We start from the raw sequence: 12,068 nt of genomic DNA on the forward strand, positions 1-12,068 counted from the left end.
TTGCTCATCCAGGAACTGATCTTTTGAACATAATTTCTGACTTTTATGGGCCAAAAGAGAAGATAATCGTTCAATCATAAAATATAGAATATTGACCAAGGAACTAAATTGGCTTACTAGAATATATTATGAAAAAATATTTTTCTCGACAGAAATTCATCAGTATGTCATTATTACACTATGTAAATAACAATGACTCTGCCTGCAAGAGCCTTCAATAGGTTCTTGGGATCAAAAAGACAAGGTAAAAAGTCTTAATACCACAGTGATAGTCAACATCACATCAAAACGTTCTGTGCCATGTCCTTAATTGGGCTCATTGCATCAAAAGTACTGACCCATATAGAGAGAATTTTTAAGCATCAAATACATGGGTGTGACTGACAGTGCAAGAATTTTTCCATATCGTTAAAGTAAAGGTGGCTTTTTTTCTCATCCTAAATTTATGGAAGCCTCTGTGGGATCTTTGTGCTACGTCCCATGGTACTCACGTGGAAAATCTACTTTTTTGTGTTAAAGTAGCATTGTTACTGGTATGATATTTATGAGGGTAATTCGGGCTGTGCCCAATTATATATATTATATTCATTTTAAGGCCACTGCCTACTTTCTGACACAATGATTCTGCTTCTAGGATCTATACTGTAGAAACTGAAATGCACGTGAATATGTATAAGGAAGTTCGTTGTAGCATTGGCAATAAAAAAAATGAACATAATGGAAATAAATGGCTTAGTCATAAAATGGAATATTATCAGTGATTATGTCAAAGAACCAAGGAGAATCATCATAATCTACTGGAAATAGAAAAAGCATGGTACAAAACTTTATGTATGGTATTTAATACATTTATAATTCTGTAAAAATGTGACACATTACACACATATACACACACAAGTGTAAGAAAATACGCCAGTATGCAGCATGGTTATCTCTGGATTTGGGGATTATGAGTAATTCTCATTATCCTCACTTTTCCATATTTTCTCCCATGAGCATGCATTACTTATATAATTAGATGTCCCTCTGTTCCCTAGCCAAAAATGCCACTAGAATCAGGATTTTCAAAAGAAGAGCAACATCAGGGAGTTACCAGTGTCTTCTTCTGTGAAGGCAGTTTTTCCAGAAAAGACCTGGTTTCCTATCTGTATTTTCCCAGGGCGAAAGTAGGGTCCATCCAGCTTGTTATCTTTGCAGAGCTTTGTGAGGATTTCGGTGGGTTTGGATGTGTCTCTCCAGGCATTGTATCCTTCTCTGAAAAGGGGAGGGAGGACAGATGGGTGAGGCCTGTCTTCTCCCTGGGAGGACACACTCTGAGGTCCTCGTTAAAAGGTCCTCCCAAGTACAATCTGTGCAGTTTCCTTCATATTTAACTTGCTCTTCTATATACTTGAGGCTACTGTTTTTGTTTTGCTTGTTTTATTTTCTCTCTTTTCTGGTCAAACACCTCCGGATACATACAGTTTACATGAAAGACAAGACTTCTGGGCAGGTTGAGAGAAAAATCTTTTGCAGCAAGTAGTTTTGTTTACTTGTTTGTTTTTTAAAGTAACATACATTTCTTTAAAAAAAAATTGAAGTGAAACATGCATAAGAAAATTAACCGTTTTAAAGCTGACTAACTCAGTGGCATTTAGTGTACTCACGATGGTATGCAGCCACCACTTCCATCTAGTTCCAGAAAGTTCTCTACAGCCCAAGAGAAAACTCTCTACCCAGAAAGCAGTTACTCCTTTTTCCGGCTCCCCAAAGCCCTTGGCAGTCACCAATCCGCTTTCTGTCCTTATGCGTTTCTTTGCAGGTGACTTTTGTTGAGTTTTGTTCTATTGCTAGCAGAAAAGCCACGTGGCTGCTACTGATTCCAAGAGGAAAGCACAGCTCATCCTTTCAATTTCTCCATTTCTTTCCTACTCTCACCTCCCTCACACACACGCATAATTATCATGTTATAGATTCAACATCACGGCAGAAAGTCTTGACGTGTTATTTCTCTAATCAGTGATTTTCCTTACGGCGAGTTTCTAAATCTTCCCAACCCTTTCTTCTCTTAAAAACTAGCTGTTTGGTTAAAAATTATTAACTTACAATGAAGAGCTCCTAAGAGCCATGACCAAGATAAGCTCTGCTCACTGGGACGGTGAATTCCTCAGAATCTAACTTGCTTAAGCATTTGAATACATCAGCATGGCATGGAAAACAGAGCTACACAGCAGTTTTACCACATTGTGCCAGAGACGTGGGGATCCTGAGAAGGTCACCCAAGCCAGCCCAGAGCCTCACACAGGCCTTCCCAGACATAGGCGCCTAGTCTTGTTTTAAAAACTTTTCAGCAAATAAAGGTTGCAACTCCCCTGACAAGAATTCTGCTCCCTGGCGAGTGCCCTGCCAGGCAATTCTTCCAAACAAGGGCTGCACCACATGTGCCTGTGGCTTCCTTCCCCAGTTTCAGAGGGAGAGCAGCCAATCACTCTCTGAATGGAACCCTCACAGGTGCTTGGAGAGCCCAGCAAATACTCCAAGGGCTATGGATTCACTAGGGACCCAGAACTAAAGCAGCTCTCTAGCCTCAGGGAAGAGCAGGCCAGAAAGAGAGACTGTCTGAAAATCATGCCCTGGAGGATAAAGACACTCAGACTCTGCTAGCCAGAGTGTAAATTGGTGCAACCCTTCTGGAGGGCCATTTGGACATATACATTAGAAGTCTTTAAAATGTACATTCCATTTAAAGGAGGAATCCACATAGATGAATGAATACTGAGTGAATTATCAACAGGTATTCAGTGGCTTTTGTATGAGAATGCTCATAACAGCAATATTTGTAATAGAATAAGGAAGAAAAATATAAACAGCCTAAAGTTAAGGAAGGCAAATGGGTTATATCATTTTATAATGAATTCATGTGATAGAATACTATAGAGCTATTAAGATAATGATTACAATAATATTTAATGACATAAAATGCGTAGGATATAAGGGTAAGTGAAATAAGCACGTTATAAAACTGCCTGGATAATATGAGTCCAACTTTGGGGAAAAATAGCATGGAAAAAATATTGAAAGGAAGTACACAAGAATTTTTACATGGTTATCTCTGAGTAGAATAATTTGATCATGGTTTTGTACTTTCAGTATTTCCCAAATTTTCAGCAATGAATATGTATTATTTTATATTCAGGAAAATATTTTTTAAATGACATTATGAAATGCTAATGAATGTTTTGTATTTTCCTGGCTGAAATTTGTAAGTTTTTCTTTCTTATGATGTTAGATACAACATACTTATTAAAAATAAAGCTGATAGTCTATATTTTAAAGTTAAGCAGAATTCAACGTCTTTATAAAGAGTGAGAATTGGGTCCATTCTTCCTGTATTTGTAAAATAACACCTCAATGGGTTGTTTGAGAGAATTGAATGAGACACTCCATGTAAGTGCTTGGTTATTAAAAGTGCTTGGTTACTAATGAGCTGGGATATTGGCGTTTGTATTGTATTAATCATTCTTCCAACATCATCCCTGCCAGAGAACCCTGCCTACCAGGCACAATGACAGAGTGAACACATATAATCTAGCTCTTGACTCTTTAAGAACCTGCCTTTGGTTCTAAATCAGAGCTGCCTCCCAGCCCCAGCGACCCCCAAGGGCACTGAACAGCATTTCCCCAAATCAGCCCTGCTGAGATGGAGCCCACTGGAGATATTAAAGCTGGTCTTCATAAAGATAGAGGATTCGAATGCAGACCCCACAGCCTGATGGCTACGGCTTCAGAACACCAGGTGTCTCTATGGGAGAAAGAACTTACATCTCATACTGGCTCTGCAAGCCACAGATGGCTCGGTGTTTGCTGTAGAAGCGGTTCTCTAGGTCAATCTTGGTCTCGCCAATGAGGTCGTCTGTCCCAATCATATCATGGTCGTAGATCAGGACGGAGAGCACGGACTCCTTTGGGAATGTGGCTTGGATCTCAAATGACCTGCAGTCCAAAGCAGAGGCTTCAGGAATCAATAACATCTGGTGGCACAGGAAACGCTTCCCAGCTTCACTTTAGCTAGGCTACTGCTCACATGAACTTAGCAAACGCTCAATGACTCCGTTAATACTTACCAGATATTTGTTTGGTTTAATTTCTCACTGAGGTACAATCAATTTCCAATTCCTTTGTTAATTACCAAATAGCCAATAATCTCCCTTTCAGGGGCCATGACTTGCAGTCTTCAGCTAGGGTGACAGCCTCACGGAAAGGGTTTGGGTTTTGGTCTCAAATAGGACTGATTTCCAATCTTGGTTTCAAACCTGCAACTTTATGGTTGTAAAACTTTGGGAAAGTTATTTGACACATTAACTGCCATGTGAGCTGTATTTAACTCAGGCTAGTTTTGAGCCCGGGGCCTCGTGAAGCATATGTAACTCATACATCTCTTTACCTTGGGAGCCGCATGGTGCGCAGGCAACTCATGCTGCCATGCTGTAGCACACCTGATGGGTGGCTCCCTGGGCAAAACCCTGCAGTTCGTTTGTGAAAATCTCATTTGTTGATGTTCTTATTGTTACAATTAATATGGACAGTTTAATTGCATATAACTCTCACACAGAAAACAATAAAAAAATAACAAATTTTTCATTAAATTAGAAAGGGTCATTTTGTTTTCCAAGTTTTTATTCTATTTTTGTAATAAAACCCCATGCCCCAAGGAAAAAATTTTTTTCTTCTAGTGTGGCAGTCAATGTATTGATCCCTCTCAACCTCCTTCTGTGCAAATGGGAAAAATATGTCTTCTCTATAATTTGGCATGGTGGTTGAAGGCAAGATTTTTTCTATAAAACACATATTTTACTTCCAGGCTTTCAACTGGTGCCCAGTACACGGCCATTCCCCTTCCCCTCCATTGTGCTTTCACAAGGAATCCCAGCTGGATTTATTTTCAATGAAAACCCTATTGAGGATGGAAAATCATAAAAACAGAATTGCAGGATTGGAGTGCTGCCTTTACAGGGATTTGCCTTTTTATCTCTGCATTTCTGGAGCTTGCACTTGGCCTGTGGAGAGTACACACTAAATGAATGTTTCCTTAAACTGTAAGGGATCTCAGAAATCAATATCCCATCCTATCATTTTACAGATAAGGAAACGGAAATCTAGAGGACAGAAGTGACTTGCCACAGATGATGAATCAGGCCAATCTGTGATAACGCCAGTTTCCTAACTCCTTGTCTGATGCTCTTTCGATGATAGCACACCAGTGCAAGGTGTCCCAAGGAACAGTAAGGCAGTCGGATTTCCTGCAACGATGGATTATTCATGCTACTGGGTTCCTGCATCAGGGCTGATGCTTGCGTGAAACCCTGTATTATAGGGAAATGTCTTCCTGAAAACAAAATCGGGGCATACCAGGGTTTCTCTAGCCATTCTGGACTCTAGCCACTTTGGGATGGCCTGGGCTGGGAACAAAGGGGTGTAGAGAGGGCAGGAAGAAGGTGAAGGGTGGGCCTGTTATTTCTCTGCATGTCCACAGGCCTGTCTGGGCTGCTGCCCTCAGGGTCAGACCCACTTAGTCCTGACAGTTGCTCTCCAGTGAGGCAGGGACTGCAATCGCAGCATGCCCAGAGCCAATTAACCCTGCTTAGAGAGAAGCAGAGATGCTGGACAGCTCCAGTGATTGCAACTGACTGAGGCAGTTGTAACGGGTCATGGCTATCACTGTGCAGGGAAGAGAGACTCCATGGATCTTCCATCTGAAGACATATATTGCTTCCCTGGGCTCTAAGATTTGGATTCTGAACTGTAATTGATACTCTGGAGGTGTATCCCAAGGAAGCCTCCAGGTGTCTACCCCTAAGCCATCACCATGACTGTCATCAAGGAAGGACTTAGTAAGTGCCTAACTGCCCCTCGCAACCAGGACAGAGGACTGTATCTCCCTGGTCCGTCTCCCCAAGCTGTATGCGCACAGATTAACCTCACCTGAATTTTAACAAGCTGTCATTCAAAGGGTTACCAAAAACAGCCTGTCATGGTTGGACTTCTAATCACCCGGGGAAAAACTAGGCTAATACCAACTTGTGTGTCAGTGAGATTCTATTTCTAGATGCCACGGTGGTTTGAAAAAAGACAATGCATCATGAAATGGGCAAAAACTGAGACATGGTGAAGGCATGAAGGCCTCTGAGCTGCAGAGCAAAGATGTCCTTTTGTTTCTTTGTCCATACATTCATTCTTCAATTTATTCATTTGTTCATGTGACATTTATTACACATTCCCTCTGTGCCAGGAACTGTGGGTTTAAGAGATAAGTAAAACAATTTCCTTTCAGCGGAGAAGGCAGATAAAAAAATGGCAGAATGAGGTGGCAGGAACTCAGACAGAGTTCTGGGCAGGTTAGTATGGAAGGTTTCCAGAAATGACTCTTTAGCTGAGATTTGAGGGCAGGTGGAGGTGTGTCCTGCTCCAGACCCATGGAACTTCTCATCTTAGCCATTTCTCCCAACCAGGTCAAGTTCCCTGATTCTATAGGCTCAGATTGAGGCCCACGCACCTCTCTTTTGTACAGTGCATCACACAAGCAATTTTATATCTGTCTGATGCTTTGGTTAATGCCTGCCTCCTCCATGGGGGTATGGGTCCCATGGAAACAAGGTCATACCACCTCTATACCTCTCCAGGGCATGGCACTCCATCTGTCACCGAATGACTGCCTGACTGGAAAGACCAAACACTTGCAAACTACTCACAGGGTGATGGTCACTTGGCTAGACCACAGTCCCTAGTTATTCACTCAAACACTAATCCAGGTGTTGCTATGATGGTATTTTGTAGATGTGATTAACATCTATGATTTAGTAAAGGAGACTATCCTTGATAACCTAGGTGGGCTTCATCTAACCAGTTGTAAGGCCTTATGAGAAAAACACTAACATCATAATAAAGACCAAAACCAATATGTATTGTTATGGGTTGAATTGTATCTCCCCAAAAAAGATAGGCTGAAGTTCTAACCCCCTGTATCTCCGAAAGTGACTCATTTAGAAGTGGGCTCTTTATAGAGGTAATCAAGTTAGAATGAGGTCATTAGGGTGGGCCCTCATCCAGTACGACTGGTGTCCTTATAAAAAGGGGAAACTTGGTACAGAGACACATCCACAGAGGGAAGACAGTGTTCAGAGCTACAGAGAGAGGCCACGTGAAGATGAAGGCTGAGTCGCAGCAAAGCTTCCACAAGCCAAGAAAGCCCGAGGATCTCCAGCAAACAGCCAGAGGCCAGGAGGGAGGCATGGAACGAACTCTCCCTCGAAGCCTCAGAAGGCACACACCCATCCAACACCAGACTTCCAGTCTCCAGAACTGCGAGAGAATAAATTTTTGCTGGTTAAGCCACCCAGTCTAAGATGCTTTGTTAAGGAAGCTCTAGGAAATTAACACGTGCACGTACCACACACAGTCTCCTGCCGGTTCTTTTTGTGATGGGATCCTGACCGGTACCACAGTTCCTGCAGTGTCATGTTCTCCCTCCACTCTGGCCTTCTCAGGGCTGCTCTCTAGAGCACCCATTGACCTCCACCCCCGACACCCGCAAGATGGTCAGGTGCCCTCCTGGTGTCTTCACAGGACTTGTGGCACTCTGTCATAATCACCATTTATTTATTTTCTCTAAATATTCACAGGTGCATTGAAGGTACAGACTGTGGCCTGGTGCCCACTGTGTCCCAGGACCTAGCAGAGTGACTGACACATGGTTGATTCTCCATAATTGTGAGGAATGAAGGAAGTTGTGCAGGTAGGCAAGAAAAAGAAGGGTGTTTCACAGTGAGGGCACAGAGAGGGTGGAGGCCTGCAGACGTGAATGAGCAAGGGGAGGTGGAGAACTGGTTTAGTCGCTCCTAGATCCACTCCTTAGGATCTCATTTTTCTTTGTGGGTAATTGTCAAGGCAGTGGAGACAATGGGAAACGTTCTGGGACATGATGAGAGCAGTGAGGAGCCACCAAAGCCTGCAGACACGTTTCGCTCAAGACAATGCAGAGAGACAGGGTCCCATTAAATCCCACTAAGAATTGACGGGAGTTTTGCCCATCCACCCATGCATCCACCCATTCATTCCACGAATACTTATTGGGCACCTGCTGTGTGCCAGGGCTCATCCTAAGTGCTGGGGATGTTGCATTGACCAGACTAGAGCGAGTAAGTCCCTGCTCAAATACACCTTGGGGAGATGGGACGTGGCACCTCATCCACGTCAGAGGCTATGAACAAAGGTGAAGCAGCACAAGTGCCGGGGCACCAGGGGGTGGAGGCTGTGACACCCTCACACGGATACCAAGGCAGTGAGGTCATGAGTAGGGACTTCCCAGACCCCAGGTCAGGCAAAAGATCTCCCTCACCACCCGCTCTCCCTGCTGGAACACTATGGGATTGTGCTGGCAACTTTTGTCCCCAAGTAATGATTAAACACACATCCGGCAAAACATCCACACCTTGAGAGCTTCTGAAAGAGGCCTTGCAATGCCAGAGGTGGGAGGGACTATCCCCTCACCCTTGTCTCTTGTTTGCCATGGCCATATAACATGGGTAATAAAACCAGTCTGATTCACGGCACTGTGGTGAAAGCAGCTAATAAAAAGTGACTGCCAAGCACTCCGCCCACTGAAGCACTAGTTACATAAATGGCAGGCAACGATAAAGGTCATCTCTGGATTGGGGAAGCAAGGGTAAGTTTCCCCGGCACTGCCATCCTAGTCATTCTCATTAATCTGGACATGCAAGATCATTTATTGCCTCATTTCCTTGGGAGCAATAAGATGTAAGAGGCTGGTGCTAATCAAATGTCACAGGGTCTACAGTGATCACAGATGTGTAAATGAATGTAAATGAGGCCGTGGAGATTTTATACCATGATCCTACTTACTCAGGAAAAAGAAATTAAATACAAGTAGGATGTATCCATTGCTAAAACGATTACCCAGGAGGTCGGGAAAGGCACTAATGTCCTCTGAGTATCTGTTGTGTGCTGGCATAGGCGATGTGTTAGGTGCTTGACATATTTAATCTGCTAAAGGAATCTGAGTCAGGTGTCACTGCTGCTCCTTCATAGATGAGGAAAAATAGGAGCAGAGAGAGAAATCATCTGTAGAATGTCACACAGGTTGTATGGGGCAGAGTGAAACCCAGGTCACCTCGATTCCAAAGTCCATGCCAGCCAAGTGCACAAACTCAAGCAGCGCACACCACTGTGTGACACACCCTGTCATAGGATCAATGAGGGTGGTAGAGTTGCCCTGAGCTGGAGAATGCCTAGTTCACTGACACATGCATGATTGCAATGGGTTTGAACACTTTGCAAGAAAACAAAACACAACTGGGGACACAGTTCACCTTTCTGACCTCAAAGGTCACCGCAAATGAGCGGCAAAATGATATGATGAAAAAATTCCTTTAGTAGGAGCCAAAAGACCAAACATCTGCATCCTTCTCCGCCAATTTTAAGCTGTGTGAACTTGAATATGTTCCTTAACCTCTCTGGACCATAGTTGCCTTGTTTATAAAAAGGAAATCACCTCTCTGCCCAAAAGCAGGGGGCTGAATCCAATGACCCTTCAAAGTGCCTCTTAAATCCAAGATCTAGGAATTGATTATTAGAAAACTATGGGTATGAAGATCACCGTGTTCCACCAAATTCTATAGGGACCACGGAAAGAATTGGACTCTGCTCTGTGAATATAGGTTTGGTTGGCTGATTGGCTGGCATCCAGAGCAGAAGTCAGCATTTAACTTCCTCCCACCAATTTTCCCTGGCACACACACACACACACACACACACACACACACACACACACACCAACCCTTCACAGAAACACAGCAGGAGCAAATGCAGGAAGGGCAACACAATGCAGCCCAGATGGCCACTGACCTTCCAAATACTGGGTTCAGTTGTTTGGGGATGTATTTGTCCCGGTCTTTGATTTCTGTTTTGCCAATCCTGATCACAATGTAGGGATCTGATTTTCCATCTGGATCAGCTGGGCTAAGATTAAATGCCTGGGGAGAAAAAGGAAAATTTCTTTGGTCTAGTGATTCTCAACATTGGCTGCACTCTGGGGTCACCGGGGTGCTTTCAAAAATAAGGCCGCCTGAGTTCTATCTCCAGATGTGCTGGTTTAATGGGCCCTGGGGTTTGGGATTTTGAAAAGCATCCTAGATGATTCTAATGTGCAGCCAAGGTTCAGAACCATTTCTTTAGCAGTTCCTTTTGCTGTTAAAAGAAAAATGATTGGCTTTGCCCAAGTTCAACTTTCTCTGGAGTCATCTCCCCAGTGGAAAGAAGCTCTTGGCTCAGAGTGATGAGGAATACAGTGGACCAGAAGGTCGGAGGCCTCAGTTTGAGTTCTAGTTCTATGGTCTTGCATCTCTTAATGAAGTTTTCGTGAAGGACGGACCACATATATGACAGTGGTTCCATAAGATTATAATGGATCCGAACAATTTCTAGCACCTAGTGACATAGCCATCGTGACATCTTAGCGCAATGCATTACTCAGGTGTTTGTGTGATACCACTATAAACAAGCCTACTGCACTGCCAGTCATTTAAAAATATAGCACATAAAATTATGTACAGTACATAGAATTGACGATGATAATAAATGACTGTGTTACTGGTTTATGTATTTAATATACTATACTTTTTATTCTTATTTTAGAATGTATGCCTTCTACTTATTAAAAAATAGTTAACTGTAAAATAGCCTCAGGCAGGCCCTTCAGGAGGTGTTCCAGAAGGAGGCATTGTTATCATAGGAGATGACAGCTCCATGCATGTTATTGCCCCTGAAGACCTTCCAGTGGGACAAGATGTGGAGGAGGAAGACAGTGATATCCGATCATCCTGACCCTGTGTGGACCTAGGCTAATGTATCTTAGTTTTTAACAAAAAAGTTTAAAAAGTAAAAAAATAAACAAGTTTTAAAAGTAGAAAAAAACTTACAGAATAAGAAAATAAAGAAAAAATATTTTTTGTACAGCTGTACAATGTGCTTGTGTTTTAAGCTAAGTGTTATTACAAAAGACTCAAAGTTAAAAAAAATTTTAAAGCTTATAAAGTAAAAAATTATAGTAAGCTAGGGTTGATTCATTATTGAATAAAGAAAAAAATATATTTTGTAAATTTAGTGTAGCCTAAGTGCAGAGTGTTTATGAAATCTACAGTAGTGTACAGTAATGTCCTTGGCCTTCCCATTCACTCACGGACTCACTCAGAGCAACTTCCAGTTCTGCAAGCTCCATTCTTGGCAAGTGCCCTATACAGGTGTAGCATTTTTTATCTTTTATACTGTATTTTTACTGTACCTTTTCTATGTTTAGATACATAAATGCTTACCATTGTGTTATAGCTGCCTGAAGTATTCAGTACAGTAACATGCTATACAGCTGTGCAGTCTAGGAGCAACAGGTTATTAGGCCATACCATTTAGGTTTGTGTAATACACTCCATGACGTTTGCACAGAGATGAAATCACCTAACAACGCATTCATTTCGCAGAATCTATTCGTGTTGTTAAGAGACACATGACTGTATTTCCAAGTAGTTTGTGATCTTGGGCAAGTAATGTTGTCTCTCTGAAATCTATGGGTAAAATCATGCATGGGTGGACCTGAAGGTCCTCCCTGAACTAAAGGTCTCTGAATCCATGACCCGATCAGTCTTGCATCCTGCACTGGCCAGTGGAAGTGAGAAGTGACTTCTGCGAGTGAAGTCTGATTCTAGACAAGCTGCGTCTTAAACTATGAAAAGGAAATACTTTCCACGGAAAGGCCAAGAAAGCCAGTGAGGAATAATATCAAAAAGATGGAGAAACTCTGCAGTGAGGAAAGCTGAGTGAGAAACAATCCCATATTTAGGATTGTGTCCTACAGATAGAATGGCGTAAGCCTATATGGTGGGGTGTGGTGGCTCACGCCTGTAATCCTAGCACTCTGGGAGGCTGAGGCGGGCAGATTGCTTGAGTTCAGGAGTTCGAGACCAGCGTGAGCAAAACTCTACTAAAAACAGAAAAAATTAGCTGGGCAACTAAACAATAGA

General features: G+C 42.6%; 1 protein-coding gene across 1 annotated transcript in view; it reads right to left on the reverse strand.

Moving 5' to 3' along the window:
• Nucleotides 1-12,068, reverse strand: part of FER1L6 (fer-1 like family member 6) — a 123,008-nt gene that overhangs the window by 23,932 nt on the left and 87,008 nt on the right. The window contains exons 32-34 of the mRNA XM_045560521.1: nucleotides 9,901-10,028; nucleotides 3,802-3,972; nucleotides 1,094-1,254 (exon numbers count right to left, since the gene is read on the reverse strand). Coding sequence (XP_045416477.1) covers nucleotides 1,094-1,254; nucleotides 3,802-3,972; nucleotides 9,901-10,028 — 460 coding nt within the window. The remainder of the gene's footprint in view (nucleotides 1-1,093; nucleotides 1,255-3,801; nucleotides 3,973-9,900; nucleotides 10,029-12,068) is intronic.

Source organism: Lemur catta, chromosome 9 (assembly GCF_020740605.2).
Source record: "Lemur catta isolate mLemCat1 chromosome 9, mLemCat1.pri, whole genome shotgun sequence".
Taxonomy (NCBI): Eukaryota; Metazoa; Chordata; class Mammalia; order Primates; family Lemuridae; genus Lemur; species Lemur catta.